The following is a 23,639-nucleotide window of genomic DNA, read 5'->3' as shown; positions in this document are numbered from 1 at the left end:
TGAGCTCACAAACATCCTGAATTGCCTTACTGTTTCACGAGGAGATTCAGTCAGCAAATTTCATACATCATACAACAAAAACAAAACAAAAAAAAAAGAACCAAACTCAGGCCTATATGGAATTATCATGGAATATGAAGACAAAAGGGACACGATGCAATGCCGTTTTATTTAATTGATTTTCTTCCAAAGTCCATTCCATGATGGTCCACAGAAATCCAATCACTGCTAATTGCTCTTCCACACATATGCACTTGGCTAGTAATGACTCCCATGTCTTTCACACTCTGTCAGTTTTTTCCGACGTCTCCACGGCCATGGCTCATCTCTCTCTTCAACCCTGTAATGAATTCACAGCGCTCCACCCCTCCCTGCTTTAGATCTTAATGACTAAGTGAAGTAATTGCCCAAGATTGCCCAGGGTCGGCTGGGCCATTAGAAGCCTTGTGTACAATACCGGCCCACCAGTCAGGTCCCATAGCAACAGAGAAGTGTAAGTCCGAAGATGATTTCCTCCGACAGTCAATTGCAATCAAAGAATTTTATCTGTAATGAGAACAGCCATCCTCTACAGCTGTTTTGATCAGACCTCCTCAAGCTTTACTCAACATGCCATCTTTGTGCAGCAGTGTTCTGCTTTTTCCATAGACTCACTCTGCAGTCAGGTCAAAATGAAACAGGAGCATGTAACACGACTCCTTATAGATAAAACGCTCATGACAACATGTTTAATTCTTCACCTAGTCGTCTCTAAACATCTCTTAATCTAAAACATATTCTGCCGGTTGGTTCCTTGAGTGTTCATCATCAGTATGACTCCGCACAATATAAACCTCTCTGCACAGCCATTGGACAGCAGACAAGATAAATGCTTTGCAGGGCCAGCTCAGCTTAAAGCTATGGCCTATTTCCTAATTGGGAGAGCCTAAAAGAACTCTCTGCCAATACAGCCACACATCCAGCCATGCTATGTGTGGGAAAAACTAGCATCTAGAACAGCCATCGGGAGGTTTATTTGATTAATTCCAAAGAGCTGCTTAATTGCTGCAGTGTTGCATTAGGCCTTGGTGCCAGCACAGAGCCAAGCTTTAGAGGAGTGAAAAATAAAGCAGGATATCCTGGTCAAAGTTCCCTTCCAATGTACAATGGTATCTCAGTCTAAAGGCATATGGAGAAGACATATGTATACTTTAAAGAGATTAGTGGAAATACAGGATAAAACGGTGCTACCTTGTGCGTTTCAATATGAGACAATGCTTATACTACCAATACAAATACTAATCATCTGGAAAATAAGTAGGTTCACAAGCACAACATCTAGATTATTAAATGTAAATCAGTTGAGATAATGTCTCCATTAACCTCACTGAAAATGTGCTTTACATGGACTTTGTGGCCCAACAGTTAACATATTTGCAGTCTGGCTCTCCTCCAGTGACTAACTGCAGCTAATTCCAGAGACTAATATAACCCCTGCTCCCAAATATGGACACTATGTAAAGCTATCCCTCATAACTCGGCACATATTTTGCAAAGACAATCCTTTTGTAATTCAGACCTCTGCTTCAATTAACAAAGACACCCTTAAACACACCAGGCAGCCAGTGAGATTTAAGAAAAAAGAAAAGAGAAATGTCATGACAGAAAAGAGAATTATGGTTATCATGAAATAATGCGCATTTCAATTACTTCATAAACATAGGGATTAAAATAATATAGAGGCTTATGTTTTCATCTGCTGAATGATGAGAGGAAGTGAGACATGACAGCCACTGTTTGTGCAACGCTGTGATTAATGTTGCAACAGTAGCTATTTTCACAATTCCACACCAATTTGAGGATTGATAGTGATTGTGACAATGCCAAATTGTTTAGATGTCACGCAAAAGGGAGTTCTCCACTTTTATATCTGTAATATGTGGCTCCTTTAAGGATATTAAAGTCACAAAGGGAGTAAGCTATTGGGTGAGAGGGGACTTTATTAACGGTAATGGCCCATATTGAAATAAATCTCTGGAGCAGCAGTGTAGCATTGATGCTTAACAAGCCCTGTCGAGAGACGGCTTTGCATATATTGAGGAGCATTGTGGGAGCTGACGCGGCAGCGCTCCAGTACTCAGGAAGAACAGGGTTTGCATTCCTCGACTATATCCAGACACTTCACAGACACAGTTAGAAGCAACTGGCTCTTTCTTATGCATTACCTGAAAAGACAGAATAGCTCACACCTTCAAATCCTATACCTAGCTAATAATTAATAGCATGTCAATAACAAGGCCGGTTCTGTGTACTCATAGAGACCCATTAGCCCAATGTGTCAGCATGCTGCAATTGTTTGTTTGAAGTGGATTTCTGGAGTATCACTGCCTTTCAGGCCCTCCTCCAGCGCTCCCTCTCACTCAACTTGAGTGACACCGACGCTTGTTGCGGCGTGGGGCGGAGGGCAGAAATCACTCAGTGAGGGTTGTAATGAAAAGAGCAGCCCTTGTACGGTTGGCACAGGGCAAAGTGCCAGACTCACTGCAGGCAGGGTTGACTTCATAAGCAGGACCATTTTAGTTCCCACCATTAACAGCACATCAACGATCCGACCAGCCGGCCGCCAAAGCCTGAAACCCAGCGCCAGCCCCCACCCCCTGTCCCCAGCGCCCAGCCTTGATCTACAATTACCACCCGTCACTTGCCATTCCATTGAAGAAAAAAGGACGTTTAATGCATAAAGGGATAAATGGGTGAATAATTACATTTTTAATCGAGCTGAAAGAATCTCTTCAGCAATAAAACAGGGGAGAGTTACAATGGCAAGTGGAAGAGAGATCTGCTTATTTGGAAAGAAAAAAAAAAGACAGACAGACCCCCCTGGATGATAAGAGGCTACAGCTAAACCAAGATGTTTAACGTATGAGAACCACAATGTCCACACTAAAGGATCTCTGTTCAGTGACACATACACACATTTGTACATGCAAATAGGCTACAGAACAAATATATACAGCACATTAACAGATGGAAAAAATACAGTAAAAAATTAAAACTGTGTTGATTCTGACAAAAACTGAATATTTCACATGACTCAAATCTCAGGTCTCCAGGATCACAACAAAGAAACGCAACACAATGCGAGAAAATAAATCTTGATGAAGGCAACAACAAAGCATCTCAAGTCATTGTTTTCATCTCTCAGCGCTTCCTTTCTTCCTCTCAGCATGCTCGGGTCCCTGCGGTCTCCGTGTCGGGATTCCATGTTGAACATAGAGCGATATCAAAGCAGACTATAAACAACTGCATGACAAACACGCTGCATCAGGAGGTGGAACCTATAGTGATGGGCCGGCTTGCAGCCTGGAGGCCCCGGGGAAAACAAACTGAAAGGGAGCGGAGCTAGCTTTGGCCCGGATCAGCTGTGTCAACCTGAAGGCCGAGTCTATAAAGGGGCAGTCATACACTCCTCACACCGGTTGCCATCAATGTGCACTGATAAAATAATAATGTGGAGAAAACCGGGGGATCAAGAGACTCACATGTATAATTCACCATCCTATGTTCCTAAACAAGCCTCAGCTAAATATTTGAAGTGATTCGCAAGATTTCAAAGTCAAAGTTACGGTATTTAACTTCCATATAAGCAGCTTTGCAGTATTGCCAAACATTCGTATTTGCAGCAGCTCTCAGAGTTATTGGTTGATGTTGACAACACAGCGGGGTGCCTGGCCTATAGAGGGGGCTTACTGGAGAGAAGTTGGAGGGAGGAAGGGGTTTGGGAAGGGGTGGGGGGGTGGGGGGGTGGGGGGGAGTGGAAAGAGGATTATGGGGGGCCAGCAACGAGGGGGCTATTGTTAGAGCCTGAGAAAGTGTGCAGGAAGAGTGGCACACACTCGGGAAACACAGCCAGAGACTCTGGCCTGATGAATAACAGGAAGCACCAAGATACAGGTCTACAATAATATACACTCCTAGCTCATAAAGACTGTGAAATTGCTGTACTGTTCACCACTATAAGTCTCCATCTGTATACAGAAGAATTTATGAAGATGGGCAATCCACAAAATTTACTGGACAACAAAAAAAAAATATGAGGGGAGTCATATTTGGGTGAACTGCCTGTTTAGCACAATTTTGACCAAAGCAATTGCACATTGGAGTGTTTCCATTTTTGAGCGGCTGAGTTTGGCAGGCTGGGATGACAGAGTGCTGCTCATTTGGGAAATGGCTGGGCAGGAGGATGTTGCTGAGAGGCAAAACCCACCAAGCCTGTAAATGCAATTATCAGAGACCTTGAGTTGGGGCCATGAACAATGTTGCTGCTAAAGCACTACAAATTTGTGACAAAACAGAGCCACTTCTTTCGTTATTCCACATTAAGGATAGAATAATTAGTCACTAAATAGTTCAAAGGGATGGTTTAGGAGTTTTATGCATACCTGCTCCTCATAGGAGAGGAGACAAAACATCAAATGTGTAAAAAGCACTGCAGAGAGAGGGAGAGAAAGAGTGACATGAAGAGGGAGAGAAAGGAATACATGGCATAAGCGAAAGGAAACCTGACCCAGTTTGCTCTCCAGTGCTCTTTTGTGTTGGTGGGAAGAGGACACTGCTGTGGGGGTGGAGTCTATCAAAAAAAAAGAAAAAAAAAAGAGCAAAATGGTGTCTGTGCACACGAGTGTGTGTCCTATCCCCTCGGGTTGATAATAAATCTTTAAGTGGACCTGTCCGCACTTAAGTGTCTGTTCCCACTCTCAGTGTCGCAGCCTCTGACCATTAAACTTTAACTGTATTTACTTTTCCAAAATGGCACCACAGTCCAGCAAATCCCTTCTAGCTAGTTACAGCCTGACCTGTATGCTTAAAAAATAAGTAAATAAATACTTGGACCTACATTACATCCTTTGAAATACTTTCAACAGCAAAGGAAACAGCTGCAGTTGTACTATGTTGACAAAGCTTGCATACTGCAGTAATTATTTCAGTCCTCATGCTGGCATCCTTCTTCAGCTGCTCACACTTCAGCAATGGCAAACACAACAGCAGGGCCAGCCTCGTTGTTTCTGTTGAGGAGGCTTGACTCCAAATCCCAATGTTAACATAGTGCCAACCCAAACCATAGTAACTTTCGGCTGTACCACTAAGTTTAAACCCCAAAACCAGGCATAATCAGCTTATTTCCCTGCGGCATCTATATAACTGGCTGCGAGTGGGACGGATTTCCATCATTCAGTAGAAGTAGTGTATATGTTTGCATAATGAGACTATGCAGGAGCAGCAATTAAAGTGTTATTGTGTGGCATAAATACTGTACCAAATCAGAAGTTATATTTATAATCATAGCATGGTGACATCAAAGCGAAGTCTGACAGATGCATTTCACTTTGTCACATTGGTAATGAAAATCAAAAGCATGGTAATCTGAGGAATTTTACATGGTGTATTATGACATGTAATGGCTGCAATTTGAAGATCAAAGGTGGTACAGATCTTTGAGAATGCTCCATTTCCTTCCCTCGTTTCATCGCAGTCTTTCAGCGAAGAAGAAAGGAAGGGTACGGGATTGCCTCGGACTCCTCTTGCTGATTCTGACATCCTGTGGGCAACGCCATAAACTGGAATCATCAAGGAAGAGAAGGCAGCCTAATTAAAAGAGAATTCTAGGACAGCAGGTTTGGCTTTCAAGGCCAAAATAACTCAAGGGTATCACAACGGAAAGGAAGCGGACGGGCGAGGGAAGAGCAAAGAAAAGACGGCCCTCAACAGGAAGCAAGACATAACGGAGCTGAACGCTTTACCTGCTCAACTACAGCTCAACATGAAAAAAAATGAGAAAATGAGACCAAAGAGAGAAGAGACAGAGACAGAATAAAATAAGACCAAACAGTAGCCCACACTTGCAAGGCCAAGCGTGTTTGCGTGTTAGAGAGAAACTTGCAAATTCATTTTCCCATTTCAGACAAAGGACTTAAAATATTTACAATAACCTTCAGCAGCACATGCTCTTCTGCCATTTTGTCAAAGCATTATGAACGCATTACATCAGATTCAAGGCACTATACTCTGATGTACCACACTTGGCAAAGACACTTCACAGTAGACCCAGTTCAAAATAGTCACACATATGAAACCCCCACTATATTATTACTATATTATTCCACTGCAATGTGTGGTGCACCCATTTCTCAAAACTGGCAACTAACTGGCCACAAAAGACATGCAATCTGTTATCTCTATCCATGAACTTACATAAACTGCTTTGCTTTCCTCTGAAATATTCCCAGCTTTGAGGTCATGCCAGATATTAAACTTGGCTTTGCTTACAGTTGCTAAGAAAAAAAACTCAGGGGAGAACAAGCTAGGGGAAGCCTGTAAACCTGAAAATCGACAGCCTTACTTATATTACCCTTCTTCAAAAAAGGTCTAGATCTTTATTCCGAACAACATTACACTGTTCTATACTTTAAACTGTCAAATCCTCCAGTATTGCCTTGTGGGAGAGGATGTACCTTGAAAAAAAAAAAAGTCTAAGACCACCAATAATAGCCTTTTAGCATGAGTAATGGCAAATGCCGCTTTGATATTTCATCGTTCTACTCTGATGCCAGTAATTAGAGAGGGTAATTACAGTATACATTATGAACCTATCTCCACCCCACTGGCAGATCCCAACCCAGATTTCCCCTATCACCACAACAAAGTGTACAAGGATCCCTTACGCTCCCACAGCCTCTCAAGTCTTTCCGTATATTATAAATGGACTGAATGAGGAAACATAGCTGAGAGTTTCATCAAGCACCTGTGGGAATTCTGACAGCCTTATAGAAAGTTCTGGCAAATATTTTTTTTCTGCAGACTCCCTCTCTCTCTTCTTCAACTGTATTTTTGGACAAGGCTTCTATCAGTCTGCTGAGACGTGAACACCTGGAGCAACAAAGCGGCGAGGGGGGGAAGTGATGGAGAATAGGCGATGGCTTTTCTTCTCAAGGGGTTAGGGCACACATGGACGGCAGGGGGAATGATTCCACATGTAGGGTCCGATTCCCTTTTCAACTTCGTCGGACTACTCCTTGACGGCGAAGCATAGATCAAAGATTTGCCTTTTGGTTCGGGTCGGTCTTCTCACCTTTCCTCGCTGAACCTGCTATCATTCATACTATAAAAACCTACAATCCCATTTTCATTTGCAGCAATCATTCTTCTGTTTTATTCCCCTTTCAGTCATTAAAAACATAGTACATACCTCTGGCTCTTGCTGTGCGCCATAATTATATGATAGATGAAAAGAGAGAAGGGGAATAGGTACTTGGCAGAAACACTAACATTCCTGACACGAAACCTTCATCTCCACAGTTGGCCTTTATTCTGCTCCAGTTCATCAGCTTTGCAAGTTTCTGTGGGGGATTGTATGCACACACACAGTTGGCTATTGATGGGGCTACATGGATGATACTTAATGATTTTAGAAGAGTCTATATTCTGCCCTGAGAAAACCAGGCTCAGACTACAACAGAGCCTGGGCTGTCAGAGCTGAACCAGCTACCTTTGGACTTAAAGAGCACACCTGCTGGTTCCAAAACCAGCAGGACTGTCAAATGAGCAGGTGGCGAGTGACATACTGGTGAGCTGTGGAGCTGCGGGAGGCTTAAGTATTTTGTCTGTGACTCCCAGTCCTTCCACAATCTCCTGACTCAATATAACACTTTAGAGGCTGGAAGTCACATCACAACAGAAACTGTCTCACTTTAAAGCTCACATGCTTTCTGTGAGTTAATTTCCTTCAAACAAAGCAAACATTGAAGACAAGAGCCTAAAGGGGGTTTTGCCTTTAATTGTTTAGGGACCAAAATAGGTGCTATGTCCTAATAGCATGTATTTTTTGTCTTGGTGCTGTTTTGGCATGTCGTTTTAAAAAGGTAGCCGTAAGATTGGAAGTACTGAAAATGTCAGACGCACTCTTCCAGACCGCTACTTGGCATGCAGACTGCCTTCCAATGCTACCTTGATGTTATGTTTCCATAGTGAACCCAGCCAAAGCATGTTGGAAGTTGGACTGAGTTCAACTTCAAAATGTTCACGTTAGTATAGCAAAATGCTAAGTGTTACGCACATTATGTGTTCAGAGTCCATAAAAACAGAGGGAAAATGTGCCCTAGCCCCTCTGCATCAGGCTGTCAAACTGATCAATGCCTAACAGTCAGTGCCGTGTTACTCTGTAGAAAAACAATAATTCAGTCAGCAACAGTTTGAAGTCCATAATTTGATGCTGCATCCAAAGAATCTTCCCCTGATAGGAGCCCCATGACTGCGTCGGGTTATCTCCTCCGGCAATGCCCTCTGAGAACAGAGCCAATCATCATGTGGCTCAACACCGAGTTAACAATGTGCAGAAGAAGAAAGAAGCTGGCCACAACTCTCTGTGCCAGTAATCTCTCTTTGAGGCCCCAGCGTCTCTAATTGCCTGGACACTTGTGTCCGAGGGCTGCTCTCTTTCCTCAGTGAAAAGATGAGACCTCTCGTGCTCCTTACAACAGGCTTAAGCTGATAAACCCTTTCATTCAACATGGCCGTGGGATCGGTGCTCAGTCCAAACAGATTGGATAAAAAAAGACTAATCAAAACAGCGATTAGCCCCCAACACAGAGGCATAGCTAAGCCACAGCAAGGCCACAGCAGGGGGTCCGCTCGCTCAAACCACCACTAGTGTCTGATGATTTGTGTGTGTTCGTGATTTGTGCATGCGTTTTCTAGACTTGAACACATGCCTTAGTGCAGCTATTGGCTGGAATGCATGCGGCAATGTTTTCACTGAATAACAGAGATGTACAATAATGGATTTCACAATGGGATGTGACAGCTATGTACGTTGCCATTATCACAAGCTAGCCTCAGAAACATGGAAGAGCCTCCATGCCCACAATAACACTGCTGCGTCACTGCCAACATCGATCCAAGGCTGCATCTCTGACGCTGTGATCAGTGGGAATCCCTCTGTCTCTCTCGCTTAGATAATCAGCACCTCCCATGTCATACTTTCATCCTGTCATGGCTGGCATCACTCTGTCTTCCTTCTCATTTTCCCTCTGTTACACCAGCATTGCCAATACCTCCATATGGGCTGCCATCAATGCATCATCTGTTGCTGCTGTACAGTATACAGAATCCATGTCATTTCTCACCGATGAGTGATCGAACAAGCTGAGCCTCACCATTCACTGTGCGTCTGTAGCACCAATTTTTCATTGAATGAGCAGCTTTTGTCGATAGTATATTTTATTACACCGCCTCAAAGAAATAAAATTAAGATGGCTTTGTTCTTCTGAAAATGCTCAATAATGTGTTTTGATTTTTTAAGAATATCTTAACATATTCTTGACAATATTTGCATTTCCTTCACTCAAGAGTCTTGCAGGGAGTGTTCACTTCAAGATGTCAGAGTGATTTGATTTGCGGTGCACCATTGCCATTGATGACTGATTTGTTATATCTAAAAATTATACATCACCAATGTTACATCAATGGCACAGGCAGACAAGATATTCCACACCTGTTGTACTCCATGAAAGTGGCCATATTGTTTCCTCTGCCACAGTCTTTGAGTGGCAGCATAAATATTAATCAGCAAACTGAAAAAAAAATAAGCACAGCCTGTCAAAGCTTGCTCATAGAATATATTTGATAATATAAACGCATGTTCAGTTTACGGGGAAACGGTGCATTCATATTATTTGTTTTCCGGATTGGCTTGCCCACTAGTGGCCTTGAATCATGGCTTATGAATGTGTACTGTGTCCAACGGATCATGTGACGTGAGCACACACACACACACACACGCCATGAGAGATGCCAATGGGGGATATTACCATATTTGTCCAAGTAGATATAATGTGCAATTATGTGGGGAGCATGTTGCTGTGGTTGTGTCAAATAGCACAGGCACAGCAAATTGACTAAACCTGGCAGCAGACTATTTTGGGTATTTAGATTAATGATCAAGAAATCAGAAACACATTATGTCAATCCAAATGCAAATATCCGAGTTTGTGAGCAATTTTCTGAAAGAGCAGGAGCTGGTGGGACCAAGAATTGAATCCAAGTGACTTCCCTCTGGCTATTATTAAAATAATGAGCGAACTACAGGCCAGAGATCTGCTGAGAATATCTCAGACTCCCCTCAATTCTTTTCACAATCTTCCACTCTCTCTTAGTGCAACACACCAAGTAATGCAAGGACAGCACATAAATTAGCAACAAAATTCTTGAGTCTCGTTGAGTTGCTGAGCACAAACATAAAATATGTTTGAAGATGCAAATACTTAGTTCCTCCTGCAACTGTTAAACTCTTGACTTGCTGCCACGCTATGCCATGAAGACTGGCTGAAAGAGCTGATTCGATATTATGGAAAAGATTCTTTCCGGAAGCTGTCTGCGTTGCCATCTAACCTTATTAGACACATGATATTTCCTCAACCGCCTCATTATCCCGTTGGAGATTAACAGCTCACTGTAAATTTCACTTCTGTCTTGGAGGAAAGCAAGGATCAGCCATCAGTAAGAACCAACTAATCCAAGTTATGTGAGGTCAGTAATGTTAAAAAAAAAAAAAAAGTAATAATGATAATAAAAAAATAAAAATCACATGTATGAATTCCTTGAAACACCCAAAACACAAACACTTCTGAACCAGCAAGTGAGAAATAAGTGGGGAGTGGGCTTTTTTTTGGGGTGGGGGGACTGGAAGTGCTAATTGGTTGTGAGCCTCCAGAGATGAAGACGATTAGGTGACTTGGCCTGATCGCAGCCTCGCTATTCTCCCAGTGGAGATGGAGTGCTGGAGTGCAAGTTTCTTTCAACTGTCATAAAAGACTGTGACAAAGTGCTATTTCTGGATTTTAAGATTGTTCAGCTTCCTCTGGTGCTCATAGTGACATAGGTAAGGAGCCTTTAACATCTTCAGTCTCACTGTCATGAGTGAATGGGGTTGGCGGGTGTGTGTCTAGTGTGTGAGTGTGTGTGTGTGTGTGAGTATGCTGATGGGTTGTCACAGAACGACTGTTGAGATGTAGCATACTGAAAATATTGTCCAAGGCATTTCATAAAGAAACAAAAAAAAAATAGTCTCTCAGCTAAAAAAAAAGGGATAACTTTGTCCAAATCTACCATTTTCCCCTCAACATTTTTGCTTGTTTTGAGCTCCTGAACTCATACACACTCCATCTCTCTCTCCATTGACTCTCTTTACACTCTTTCTTTCCCCCCCCTACTCGCTTCTTGCATTCATCGTCTTTTCCAGGAAGATGTGGATTGGATGCTGTTCTGTCCTCTTTCTGTCACGCAGCTTTAGAAGTCCCACAAAGCCCAGCAGAGCAGAGCGGAGCATTTTCTCCGTCCCCACACACACACACACACACACACACACACACTTTGCCTGAGGGAGCAACTGAACTCCCATCCCTTCAATACCAGTCCCACCCTCACACCACAGCCCACTGTACACACACATCTCAATTGTAATCAAAAATGAAAGATAGCGCTGTTCTCAATAATGAAAGACGGTTAGATCCGTGCTATGTTCAAAATCAATGACCAAATTATTTAGGTTATGCTACAGACAGCAGCATTGAATGCCTGTCAGTTGTTGGGGGAAAAATCCCCCCCAGCCACATGCAACAGCTCAATTGTAGGCAAGACAGCGGGGCTGGTGCCAGTGTGCCAGTGTGCCAGTGTGCCAGGCTACAAGCTGAGACAGTGGGTCTGTTTGTATAGCAAGCCTCTTTTCAGACAGGAGCAGGAGCTGCAGGAGTAGTTACACTTCGATGGAAACGCCACAGAGAGAGGATTTACACCTTGCATACACAACGGTGCTTCATCACGGGAGGGAGGCGGTCACACGGAAGCGAAAGGGTTATCATCCAAGGGGAAACTTGTCAAGATAGAAATTCTCACACTATGAATAAATTTACATAAAATAAACACTGCCACTCACTGGTGGAGCAGATATCCTAAAAGGAGCTAGGGTTTGTTTCATTGTATGTCAGTAATCAAGATGAAAATTCACTATAACTGTAGATTTCTTAAACCAGTCCCTAGCATGTACGCATCATACTGCGCCTTTCGTTTATCGGAAGACACATGATCAGCGGTGATGAGGAGGGGGAAACTGGGTAATCACAAAGAGCCAACATTCAATCTAGGAGAGATAACAAAAGGAAAACGAAAGACAGCTCCGGATGGCAGGATGCCCCTGGGGCGGCTCTGCTGTTATTATGTTGGAAAGGGCTGCTGAGCCGCGGTGTGGGGCAATTAGAGACCAGAGGACTGACTGGGGGAGGGTCCAGCACAACAAGCCTTCCATGAAGTGTTCTCAGCACAGAAAAAAGGAGAAACCAACCTCCATGTTTCCACACTAACCCGGATGTGGCAGCAACGCTATGAAAAAAAAGGAAAAAAAAAAAAAAAAAAAACAGCAAATGAGGATGGTTTTATGAAATTAAATAATAACCATCTGTTTATTTCCATGGAAAGAAGCTTGGTCTAAGCTGCTTTCCTGTCATCAGAGGAATCCAAAATTAATATCAAGCAATTGGATGCTGAACTTTCTGCTGCATGTGTTTGGATGATTTGACTGGTAGGTATGTGCCAATTAGGCCGGTTTGGGATAATATACGTAAGCGGATGAATCATCTGCTGTTCTCATCGGAGTGTTGCTGCAGACACTGTGGTGACGATGCGGGCCGCGTCTGTTATCTTTAACGTCACTCTGCTTTGGAAAGTCCTGGCTGGAAACCGCACAGAGTCCAGGAATGGCTGGAGTGGAGAATATGGGGACAAAGAGAAAAAGCCAATCCCAGAGTATCATTTCAGCGGTTCACGGACCACATACCGAGGTCACAGCCTTACAGCTATTGTGCAATGTCGTTTACAGGCAGATAACGGAAGTAAAAACAGATCGGGTTGCAAAGCGGGGAAGGGGTTTACGAGACACACAGCTCGACTGTTTCGCCCACTCTCAGCTGGGTAACTTAAGCCCCTGAACTTCACCTCCAATGAGATCTCTATTGTCGCCTCTCATAATATTACAGATCCTTCAGTAAAGAGGACACAATGAGCAGCGAAAGGAGACAGTAACACTAGCTCGGTGTGAGAGGTAACAGTTGGCATTGCCAAGCGTCCGCAGCCTTCACTAACACACACTGTTTCCTTGCCCTCTGGCCCTCACTGCTTCAGCGGAGCAGGTGTCTGCCCACATTCCTCACATAAGCTCTTGTCAAACATGGTGCACTGCAACAAGGACTCGCAGCTGCAGGACAATAGAGTCACATTAAAACTACAGGACTGCAGCCAGGCATAGACACTCGAACCCAGACTCAAGGTAACAGTTTCTAGAAGGTCAATTTACCACGAGAATAAGAGCTTGTTTAACATGAAACTTCCTGGCATGAAATGGAATGCATCAACTAAATAAGTGACATACACATACATATCTAAGTAGTAATTACAATAGCAAAGGTGCAATTACAGTAGTAACATATAGGATATTTTAAAAAATTATATCACATATTGTAGTCTCACAGAAATATTTGGTTATGTTTTAGCATGAATCCCTCCCAATGAGTTAGGATTAGACTAGCTGATCAGAAAACAACCAGTTTTCACCACCAGTGTTAAGGCTTTTTGACTGACTCCAATCACATACATTGTGAAATCTAATTAAAAAAATGAATATTTTAGGTCTGGAGCACTTCATATGGTTTGTGCTTCACTATTGGAATAACTCAGTTGTGCATGCCATGTAATTTAAACACAATTACTATCTAGCTAAAGGTATTGTGCCGACACAATTTAGTTTCACAATTACAACCTTGAAAACAGAAACATTTCAATTATCCAAGTCCACGTCACTGAAGTGTGTTTGCATTAGAAGAATAATTTTTTGGTTCTCCAAATGTACGCATGTGAATGGAAAACGCAGGAAAAAGCACAAACACTGGTGGTGACTACAAATCTCTGCGGCAGCTACTACATATCCAATTTTTCACACTTGACGTTACTCAAAATTTCAAATTACAGATCACAAATGTTGGGTCACTCATTCTGATGCGGAACTCCTCAAATATTCAAACAAAATGAAACTTTGGTTTGACTGTGGTCACAGTTTCACTAGTCATCTAATCTGCCAGGGTCAAAGGCTTTGACATAAGGATTAGCTCACTTTGCTTTTGGTTTCAGTGCTAACTTTGCGCTACTTACTTAATCCTCTTTGTGCTTTGAGGGACATAGAGAATTCACAAGAGAGAGCCACTGTTTATGGTTTGCAGCCTCCTTTGGCAGAGTTGCCCATGTTAGGCCGCACTTCTTGATGTTCTTCTTCATGAGTCTGGTTTCCTCTTCTAAGTCAGTGTCTATTGTAAGGCTACTGCTATATGAGTGCATTAGTTTGAAGTCTGCATACATAACCCAGCCATCACCACCACCTTTAATTAACCATCTGGGGGAGGGGTGTCACATTTGTCCTTTCATGGCCTGAGCTGAGGTGCGGACATTGTAATCACCCTGTATAGTCCAAGTATTCTGCACAGTGCTTTGTCATTAAGTGTTTCATGTTTCTCATGTTCTTCCAGCAATGATTTTCCAGCCAGCATACCAACTCATGCAGGACCAACCAAGAACATTGTTGTTTAAGATGCAAATATTGAGGTTGAGGTTTTTCTATTCTGTTTCATATTGGTGGCTTGGTTTCCTTTACTGAGCCTTGTGGTTCCACCATGCATGGAGTCGCTGTCTTTGGATCCCACACATGCTGGATACATATACAGTGATTTACATCTTAGGTTCATATTGTCGGTTGTGATGGGAGTTCCCATGATTTTTTGTCTTTTGGATTTTGATGTTTAGAGCTGGTATTTTAGAGCTGTCTGTCAGATATCAGTTTTTGCTTGCATGTCCTGGTGACTTCAGGAGTGTTAGATCATATGTGAAGTCCATATCTTCAAGAACTGAGCTGGTGTCCAGCTCAGTTCTCAGTTCTCACGCTCTCCATGACAATAGCTTCACTAATTTCACATTCTGTCAACATTATTCGTCCAATCTGTCAGAGTGAAAACAACAAAGAAGAGAACATCTAACCACACAGGTCAACACCAGCCAAATGTGACATTAAACGATCAAGAACTGGGAATTATCACCTGCAGATACGGCAGCTCAGGCTTTTTTCCCCAGCCACTTCTACTGAAATCAAAGGCGCTGAGGTGCATGACGGGCAGGGTGCGGTGCAGTTTTCATCAGATCAGCGACATATTGATGACAGGCACCCTTAGCCCCTCTCCGAAGCCCCTCGCAGATGTGGCAGTGAGCCCAGTGAACGGGCGCCCCGTCTCTTGGGGGGCTGCATGAAGCCCAGAGCCGCCAACCAGGAGGATCGAACAAGAGGCCTTTTCTCTCGCTGAGATGTGATCCTCCCCCCTCCAAGTCCTGCAGGAGCAGCACTGGCAGCGTCACAGTTTGCTCTCCCCCATTAGTAGAGCCGGGCTTTCACATAGACTTGGCCAAGCAAGGCTTTAATTGATTTACACGGAACTTTCCCGCTCCTGCTGTACAAGTCCATGTAAGGCAGTGCCAGCAAGCCAGGACACTCTTCTCACAGACAGCTGTGCCTCCCTCAACAACAGGCAGACGTCCACTCACTGAAACCTGCTGTCCGAATGTCCCCTTAGACACACTGAGGATATGGCATTAAGAAGCAATGCTCTGATCCCTTAGCTTCAATGGGCTTTGTGTGACGCCAGTGTAAGGATGGAAAATATAAAAAAAATAAAAGGAATAGCCTGTGAAGTGCTTCATGCATGAAATAAAAATTAACAGGGACCCACTGAGCAGCCAAAAACTTAGAATACAAAAGTGTCTGGTAACAAGCTATCCTCTCGTTTTCAAATTGAGGCATTCACATATGGAAATAATTAGATGAAATTCATTGACACTGTAATAGACCAATTCAACTTTTCAGTCTCCTTACACTAGTAACAAAACCACCAAAGATGTGCATGACAGCATTCATTGTTTTCAACTTCAAGGACAGATTAAATGAGATTAGCTGAGTAGAGGTCTAACAGTTAATAACACCAGTCTTTCCCTTTCATTCCCGTACCGCCAGATTATCCCTTCCTGATTAAATAACAAACATTTCCAGCGATGGGAAGGCCTGGAGAGACCTTAACATAAAAAGAGGAAAGCCTCGAGTGGGAGAAAGCAAAGTCAGTGCAGGGAAGTGTGTGTGTGTGTGTGTGTGTGTGTGTGTGTGGGGGGGGGGGGGTACAGATAGACGGGAGGTACAGTAGGAGAGGATGAAGGGACTCTTGGGCGAGTGATGAGGCTCTGAAAGAGGCGATTGAGGAAAAATTGCATCCTTTGCCAGGAGATGAGCTCCGCTTGCAGCAAGTCAGAAAGAGCCCAGCCAGACCTGAGAGGAGGGGTGAGCGGGCCACTTAGTCTCCGCAGACCCACAACATCAACACGGCCCTCCACTAGGTCAACATCACTCACCAATTAGGTCTCGCCGTGGCACACATAGATACTCTTCAATGACTGCAATGTTCACACACACAGATCTGGGCACATCTTGAGCCGTCTCTCTTCCTCGAGAGACACTTTGGTATCAAACTGTTCAACAGCTGACTTCACACTTCCTCAAATGCTTCAAGCAGGACTTGCCAGATATGATTCTACAGTCCAAACATCTTGAATTAGACAAGCCTAATTAAACCACAAATTCTCCCCTCTGGCCCAGTACTTTTCAAAAGATAAATATTTTTTTTAGCATATTCAAGGAATTAATACATTCACAATTTGTGCCTTTTTGTGAGTTGACCATGCTGTGTTTCCCAAAAAATGCACAAATCCCCACACAATAGGCAACTAATTAAAGGGCTAACAATATCCTGAGAAAAACATTAACTACCTAAACTGCGAATAAAATCAATTATTCTTGCAGTTGGAGCATTTCCTATCAGGAGGGTTGCACTGGCGCTCATGAGATAAACACCAAAAACATGTGGAAAGGAGAAAGGCAGCGATGTAAATAACTGCAGAGAACCCAGCTATAAACTTATTGTAATATTTGAGTGCTGACATGCATGCATCATGAATTAAACAATGGATGTAGAGGAGGAACAACATTATTCTACACATGGCCTTGAATAAATGGTAAATATGTTCGATACTGTTACCTTGCTGAAGTTGCTGATTGGAACATGAATTTTCACTGCTGTATTATAATGAGAGAATTGGCCAAAGGTTGGATGAACCCCAAACAGTGGCAAAACTGCAGGCCTATGCAAAAAATGAGATTCATTATTGCACTACCCTATTCTCACATGGCCAGGACAGTCAATGGCTGCACAAGAATATGAACAATGGCTATGTTGATGCCACAGATATTTTCCACAAGCATTTAAAAGCACAATAAAGCTGCAGTGTGGCGATGGCTGTGCTCCGCCCCAGACGACACAGAGACAACCCCCCACTCCTCTGTCATCTCAGTCAGCCCTTATTCATGCCTGGACCTCATAATGAAGTGAAACAGAAACCATCACTAGCAATCGGAAACACATTACAAGGACAATGATTCAATCTAAAGCATGCCTTACCTATATAAGAGTGGGTAGGTTTCTATAGACAGAGACTGAATAAGGAAATACACAGACTTGATGAAATACAGCCAGTTTTAAAGCTAGATATGTAAGGACATTATGGTTTTATATATATAAAAAAAATATATGACATGCAAAATGTTTCCATTTGTCCAATTAAAATGTCAAAAGAGAATCTTTTACCATCTCTATTCTTTTACCATCTCTATTCTTATTTTTTATTATTTTCTAAGAAATCTTTCCCCCCCCCCCCTTTACAAAACCCCCCACAAAAAAACAAACAAACAAACAAAAAAAACTACAGGCCTAATCCTCAAAAGCAAAGGATCAAAATCCAGCTCAAAGCCAACCTCATTACCACCATTTGGCCAACTTTAAAGCCACAGCTGCATTTAACTTTGCACACAAAATGAGCATTTACTCAATTGAAATTGATCCTATGCAACTACAGCTGAGCAGAATGGCTTTGTTTGTGCCTTCCCAGCAGTAAGGTTTAGATTTTGGTTTGAGAAAAGGACGTACGCTGCCAGCAGGACAGTGGGATGGCCCACCCAGATCCTGCTCAGTAAATCACCTCGGCTCTCCGTGTCCCTCCTACCAACACAACTGCAACACACACAATGTACACAGCATACCACACACCAATCGTTTTAAAAGCTTTAGCTTAATGTACATGCAATTAGAAACACATCACTTGATAACTGGTGTAAGCAGCCTTTGCAAGATATAATTTTAATTTGTTATAAGGGATCATTATTTATCCACCAGATGTTTGCTAGTGCTTGTGTAGGTTTTAGAAGGGCAGTTTCAATTCTGAACAAAGGAACTGGGCAAGATTGAATATAAATACTAAAATTTCTTTACAAATCTATTGCTCACAATACTAGCGTACAATCAAATATGTAATAAGACATATATGGCCAGATTCATATCATTTAACACAATAACAGATGTTATATATATATATTTTTAAATCTCAATGTTTTCTGTGGCTATTTAATGAAAAGGAAAGTCTTTAAGTCTTAAACTTTAACTATTAAAAAAACATAATGAAGAGGAAAGTAAGCTATAAAAACAATTTGAAAAATATAATCCAAGTTCAGTCATGTTTTACAAAATGAAGCAAACATTTAAATACTTAATAGGTGAAAAAACTCTTGGTACTGGTATAGACAATTTAAAATGCCCCAAACCTTTTACTCATGACAAGATGATAGCACAATAATGTTGACACAATTAGAAAATCAGGGACAGCTGTAAAAGAGATGATGCCAAAATAACAGGCCTTTGCTGTGCAGGCTGCATGCAGCAACCTGAATAATAGGATAGTTGGGATGATGCAATATAATAACACTGTTTCTTGATATTGTGTATTAGAAGACACAACGTGAGCTGAAATTTCAGATGCCTATAAACATTCCTTCAACAAAACTAATATTAGGTAATGGAAAGAGCAATGACAAAGGGAAATTAAGTTTCGCCTTCAGTTTCCTTTCTTACTAGGCAAATACTTCATAATTTGGGAATGTCCGGCCTGTTACATTTAGCTCATCTGAAAACAATTAAAGCAAAGATAAATCATTCCCTACTGACTGCATGTGTTATCCTAAAAAAGTTTTTTTTTTTTTTACAAAGTATAGACATGACAAAACCCTATTTATCACGACATGCTTAACGCTATAATCATTTTCAGGACACTACTGACATTTCACAGATCCCTTCTTATATTTTCCATAGGTTAAATGCAATTTGAATCACTTGCCTCTATTTTTTTTCCAAGGTTATTGACTCCAGAATATTAGAATTTGTGTGAAGGCCTACTATAATACATACAGGTGTAGGTGTGTGTGTGTGTGTGTGTGTGTGTGTATGTCTGTGTGTGTGTGTGTGTGTGTGTGATCAATAGCCTAACTAATTGTGTTTCACGGAATACAAAGGTCTTCTACAAACGATTCCTGAAAACTAACAATTTTAATAATCACTTTTTACTGATGAAAGGCAGATGTGAGGGAACCAGCCTAAACCAGGCTAGTTAGTTATATTTCATGACCCAAATTAATCCGTATACACCTGTGTACTGCAGGGCGAAGCAGGCTTGGCCTAAAGGCTCTTAAAAGGGTTTTCAGACCACTAGACACAGAAAACCTATCTTCAGATGATCCACTTATTTGGCACTATGCCTCTTCACCATCATCACACAGCCCATCTTACCTTTTTGTGTCTGTCTTTGAAAGGTAACGCAGGCCATTGCATCTCCTGTAAAAAGTCTTGCCAGTGTTTCTGGTCCTGATCAGACGAGATGAAGACGATTTCCAATTTGTCTTTATGTTCAGACGTCTTTTTGAATTTGCTGTAGAACTCACACAGGCTGGCGTTGAACTGCTTACACGGGGCGTTCAGACTACATCCGAAGAAGAGCCCGACCAGGGACAGCTTGGCGCCCAGCGACTGCACGTCTACCTCGGCTTTCTCACTGTTGACAAGCCGCTCCCCGAGTAGATTCACCAGAAACTCCGACATCGCAGCTACAGTCCTTGAAAACACAATATTTCCTTCAGCCAAGACTGCTGTGCATGAAACCGCAAGGCTCGGCGACAACCCGGACTCCCTCTCTGCCTCCAATGTAAAGGTTTTCGGTGAGCTCCCAGCCCTTTGAAGCGCTGTGGACGGCTGGATCCCGGTAATCCGCCGCTGCTCGTCCCTCCGGTGTGAGCGCTGTGCAGGAATGCGCTCCGGTTATATCGCCCAGACTGCAACAGCGGTTGCGCTCTTTATCCCAAAGCACACACTTTTCAGCATGACACCTACTTATACTACAACGGCGATATTGTTTCAGTATACTTTGTAGATTTGGGGCGTCTTAACCGTAGCAAATGCAGATCAAATATTTTAATGTCAGATTTTATTTGTGGTATATCCATTTATTTTTTTTTATCATAAACAGCATGGATTCGGGGGTTTACCTCAATTACAAAACACTATTAAATTGCAGGAAAACATTAACCTAATGTGACTGAGTATCAACAATAAGACAAATGCTAAATGAAATTCTGCAAATTATCACAATATTAAGCTAGAGCTACATGGGCTAAACCTAAACGCACAGCCTATATTCCCATGGACAGACTGCCACCTAGTGTTCATTGTAGAGAAATACCTCGGCTGATATAAATATGTTCAACATCAAGTGAAATTTTATTTAAGTCCTACTGCAAGGCAACCATAATCACATAGGAAAACAAAAAAAACATAGATAGATATTCCCATTCTGAACTAGTGTGTTAGACAGTACATTTGAGGAAACTGGTCAATAAACAATTATTTTTTGTCCAAGTACAATTCAAGCACAAGTACAATTCAAGATTCAGTACATTTCAAACCATAACAACCCAATTTGTATGCTTTCTATTTCTCCTACATATTTCTCTTGCAGATATTCCAGTATAAAATGAGTCAAATAGTTGTGCATTATAAGGACTCATTATATTGGTCGTAAACTGTAAAACAGTTGCTGATTGACATCACATTGCATTGAGAGTTATAATATGGTATGTATGGTTATCAATAATATCAATAATGCAGTAGTGCTGAATTTGAATAGTGGTAAATGAGACTTGTAGTAAGACAACAGTGAATAAATCTTGAAGCCTTTATGATGGAAATGCACGATCCTTCAGTCCCTCAGTCCTCGGTGAACATCATCCTCACCAGCTCGGCTTTGAAGCATTCCTCTTCCACCAGCTTCTGAGGCTGAAACAAAGAAACACATATAGGGCTTTTCAACATTGGTTCAACACAGGAACCTTTCCTGCCTGGATCAGCCTAAGGCTATTAAAACATGAGACATTTTTGTATGCATCAATTTCTAAGAAACTGTGAATGTTGAAGCTGAAGTTCATGTGAGGTCTTGTAGGAAGCATTTGATATGCTCTTACTGGTGTAGATACAGCCTTGTCCTAAACTAAATCAGATTTTCAAAGGACTTCTCTGTAAGACATTGAACATAAGACTGGTCTTAGGCTAATCCATGTCAGTAAAATAAGCAAATTAAAACAGCTGGAGGTTAATCTTACTGTGCCGTATCGCAGCAGAGTGGGAACTCCACTTAGCTTCAGTGTCTTCTTGAAGTCATTACTTGGATTCTTCCAACTGAAGAGTGAAAAAGGCATTAGGCAGCTGATATATACAGTACAATTATACTACATTTGAAAGAGTGGGTTCGAAAAGGCTACAGAGGATCTTCAGCTTCTTAAAATTGTGTATGAGCAAGGACTCAAGTTGTAAAGTCTAAATAATACAGAATTCACTATATACAGTTGTCAGTTAGTTGTGATTGTTGGACTCTTTCACAGTAGTCTATCACACAGTATATATCCAGTAATAGGGATAGGATGATATGCTTTCTCACGATACAATACACGATATGGGGTTCACGATTCAATACAACCATGATATGATGCAACAAACAAAAGTTCAATGACAACAAAGTCTGACTGTGCAGAATTATGTTTATTTCTGAGCCACAAATCTTTCTAGCAATGGCATTGGCTTGCTAGAATGATGTGGACAACAATTTAAAAATGTCATTACAAAGTGTGACTAATATAATTTGGATGGAGAGCTTGTGAAATTGTGATGGGCAAGGCATCTCATTTGTGATTACTACAGCAGAAAATGTAGCCAATATCGCAATTCATTTTTCTGCTCCACAACTCGTATTGTCACATTTTTGTATTGCATCCCTAGCCAGTAATATTCTCAATTTCTCAGATCAGTTGTTTGCAGAGAGTCCACATATGATACAGTTTTGTTATTGTATATTTTCTGTGAATAACATAATACCAGAGTCTTTCAAAGATAATTAAATTTCATTAAGATTGTGAAGAAGCAAAGAAGCAATGGTAGAATTATTTCCCTTCACAGTCAGGACAGCAGACAAAACCTGAACTCATCTGTTCAAGAAACACGTCACCCCATTTCCTTTCCCTCCTCTCCCCCTAAATAATATTTCCTCCTTTACTTGCTCTGAAAATGTAAAAATCTAAACCAAACATGATCATTGTACTGACACAAGAATTTAAGACTATTCTACTATTGCACAAGTGGCTCTGGGTAAGTGAGTCAGCTACATGCCTAAAATGTAAAGTGAGATCCACCTATATAGTGTGCTATAGTGTTTGGTGACAGCACCTGTCATCTGAGTGATTCCCAAGGTTTTGATGTGATTAACGTTTTGTCATAAATGTGGGAATAAACGAGAGTAGCAGACTTACTAGGCCCTCTCTCCAACCTGACAGTAGATGAATACAGAGCCCTCAGGAAGGTGCGACATCTCTCCTCTTACAACTGGTTCGGCTGAAATGGAAAGAGAAAATCTGTTAAAAGACTGACTGAAAGATATAGTGCACGTATTAACTAGCTTACAGTCCGATTGTAGTTATCATTTTTCTTAAAAACACTAAACAGCGCACGCAGCTCACTGCCAGAAACAGCAAATTTCTCTAGGATACATGACTATGCATTTATAGTTATAAAATAATAACTTGCCTTTTACACAGTCTGGACACCAGCTCTTTCCTTGAGCATCTTTATCACCAGAGAAATATGCAAAAATATCCTTTCCTTTTCTGTCAGACACAGCTTGACAGAATTGATCATAGCCACGCACATTCACTTCTTCGTAATTGGCCATTATCTAGACCGAGTTAATACAAAAAAGCACAGACGTCAAAACGTTGATTTTTGAAAGGCACTGGTCAATGCAAGCGCAATTATTGTCTGGTGTCTCTGAACACTGAAGTCTGGTAAAAAATACTCGTGACGGGAGCAAAGGAGCAAACTTGACAGGATACTACTTCCTGTCTGGGTAAAGGTTCTTAAAGGGACAGTGCAGCTGCCTGGAGTTAATAACCACAAAGACACAATGTCAGCAGCGGAAAGGCATAATGAGGTGAAGAAATTATATTATATAATAACCCAATTCACAATAGAAAGTGAAATGTGCCTTTACTA

General features: G+C 41.8%; 2 protein-coding genes across 3 annotated transcripts in view; both read right to left on the bottom strand.

The window, feature by feature from the left end:
* nxn (nucleoredoxin) overlaps positions 1–20,276 on the bottom strand; it is a 50,766-nt gene extending 30,490 nt beyond the window's left edge. For both annotated transcript variants that reach the window (XM_071527148.1, XM_071527149.1), the window contains exon 1: positions 19,839–20,276. In XM_071527148.1, coding sequence (XP_071383249.1) covers positions 19,839–20,147 — 309 coding nt within the window. In that variant the 5' untranslated portion in view covers positions 20,148–20,276. The remainder of the gene's footprint in view (positions 1–19,838) is intronic.
* Positions 20,277–20,799: 523 nt separating this feature from the next.
* txndc17 (thioredoxin domain containing 17) lies at positions 20,800–23,461 on the bottom strand. Its single transcript, XM_071527147.1, has 4 exons — positions 23,175–23,461; positions 22,901–22,982; positions 21,701–21,776; positions 20,800–21,377 (listed from the first exon to the last, which is right to left on the bottom strand). The coding sequence occupies exons 1-4, from the start codon at positions 23,317–23,319 to the stop codon at positions 21,309–21,311; spliced, it is 372 nt and encodes a 123-aa protein (XP_071383248.1). The 5' UTR covers positions 23,320–23,461; the 3' UTR covers positions 20,800–21,308.
* Positions 23,462–23,639: the final 178 nt, after the last annotated feature.

The sequence above is a fragment of the Centroberyx affinis genome, unplaced genomic scaffold (genome assembly GCF_046629955.1).
Source record: "Centroberyx affinis isolate AG114_WGS23_722 - 3 ecotype Tasmania unplaced genomic scaffold, CSIRO-AGI_Caff_v1 ptg001494l_1, whole genome shotgun sequence".
Lineage (NCBI taxonomy): Eukaryota > Metazoa > Chordata > Actinopteri > Beryciformes > Berycidae > Centroberyx > Centroberyx affinis.
The sequence above is the reverse complement of the archived record's forward strand: the minus strand, read 5'-3'. Positions and strand labels throughout refer to the sequence as shown.

Coding starts and splice junctions, on each gene's coding strand:
- txndc17 (XM_071527147.1), bottom strand. CDS start 23,319: ATGGCCAATTACGAAGAAGTGAATGTGCGTGGCTATGATCAATTCTGT. Junction 22,983..23,174: donor GTGTCCAGACTGTGTAAAAG/GCAAGTTATTAT, acceptor TTTCCATTTCAG/CCGAACCAGTTGTAAGAGGA. Junction 21,777..22,900: donor CAGGTTGGAGAGAGGGCCTA/GTAAGTCTGCTA, acceptor TTCACTCTTCAG/TTGGAAGAATCCAAGTAATG.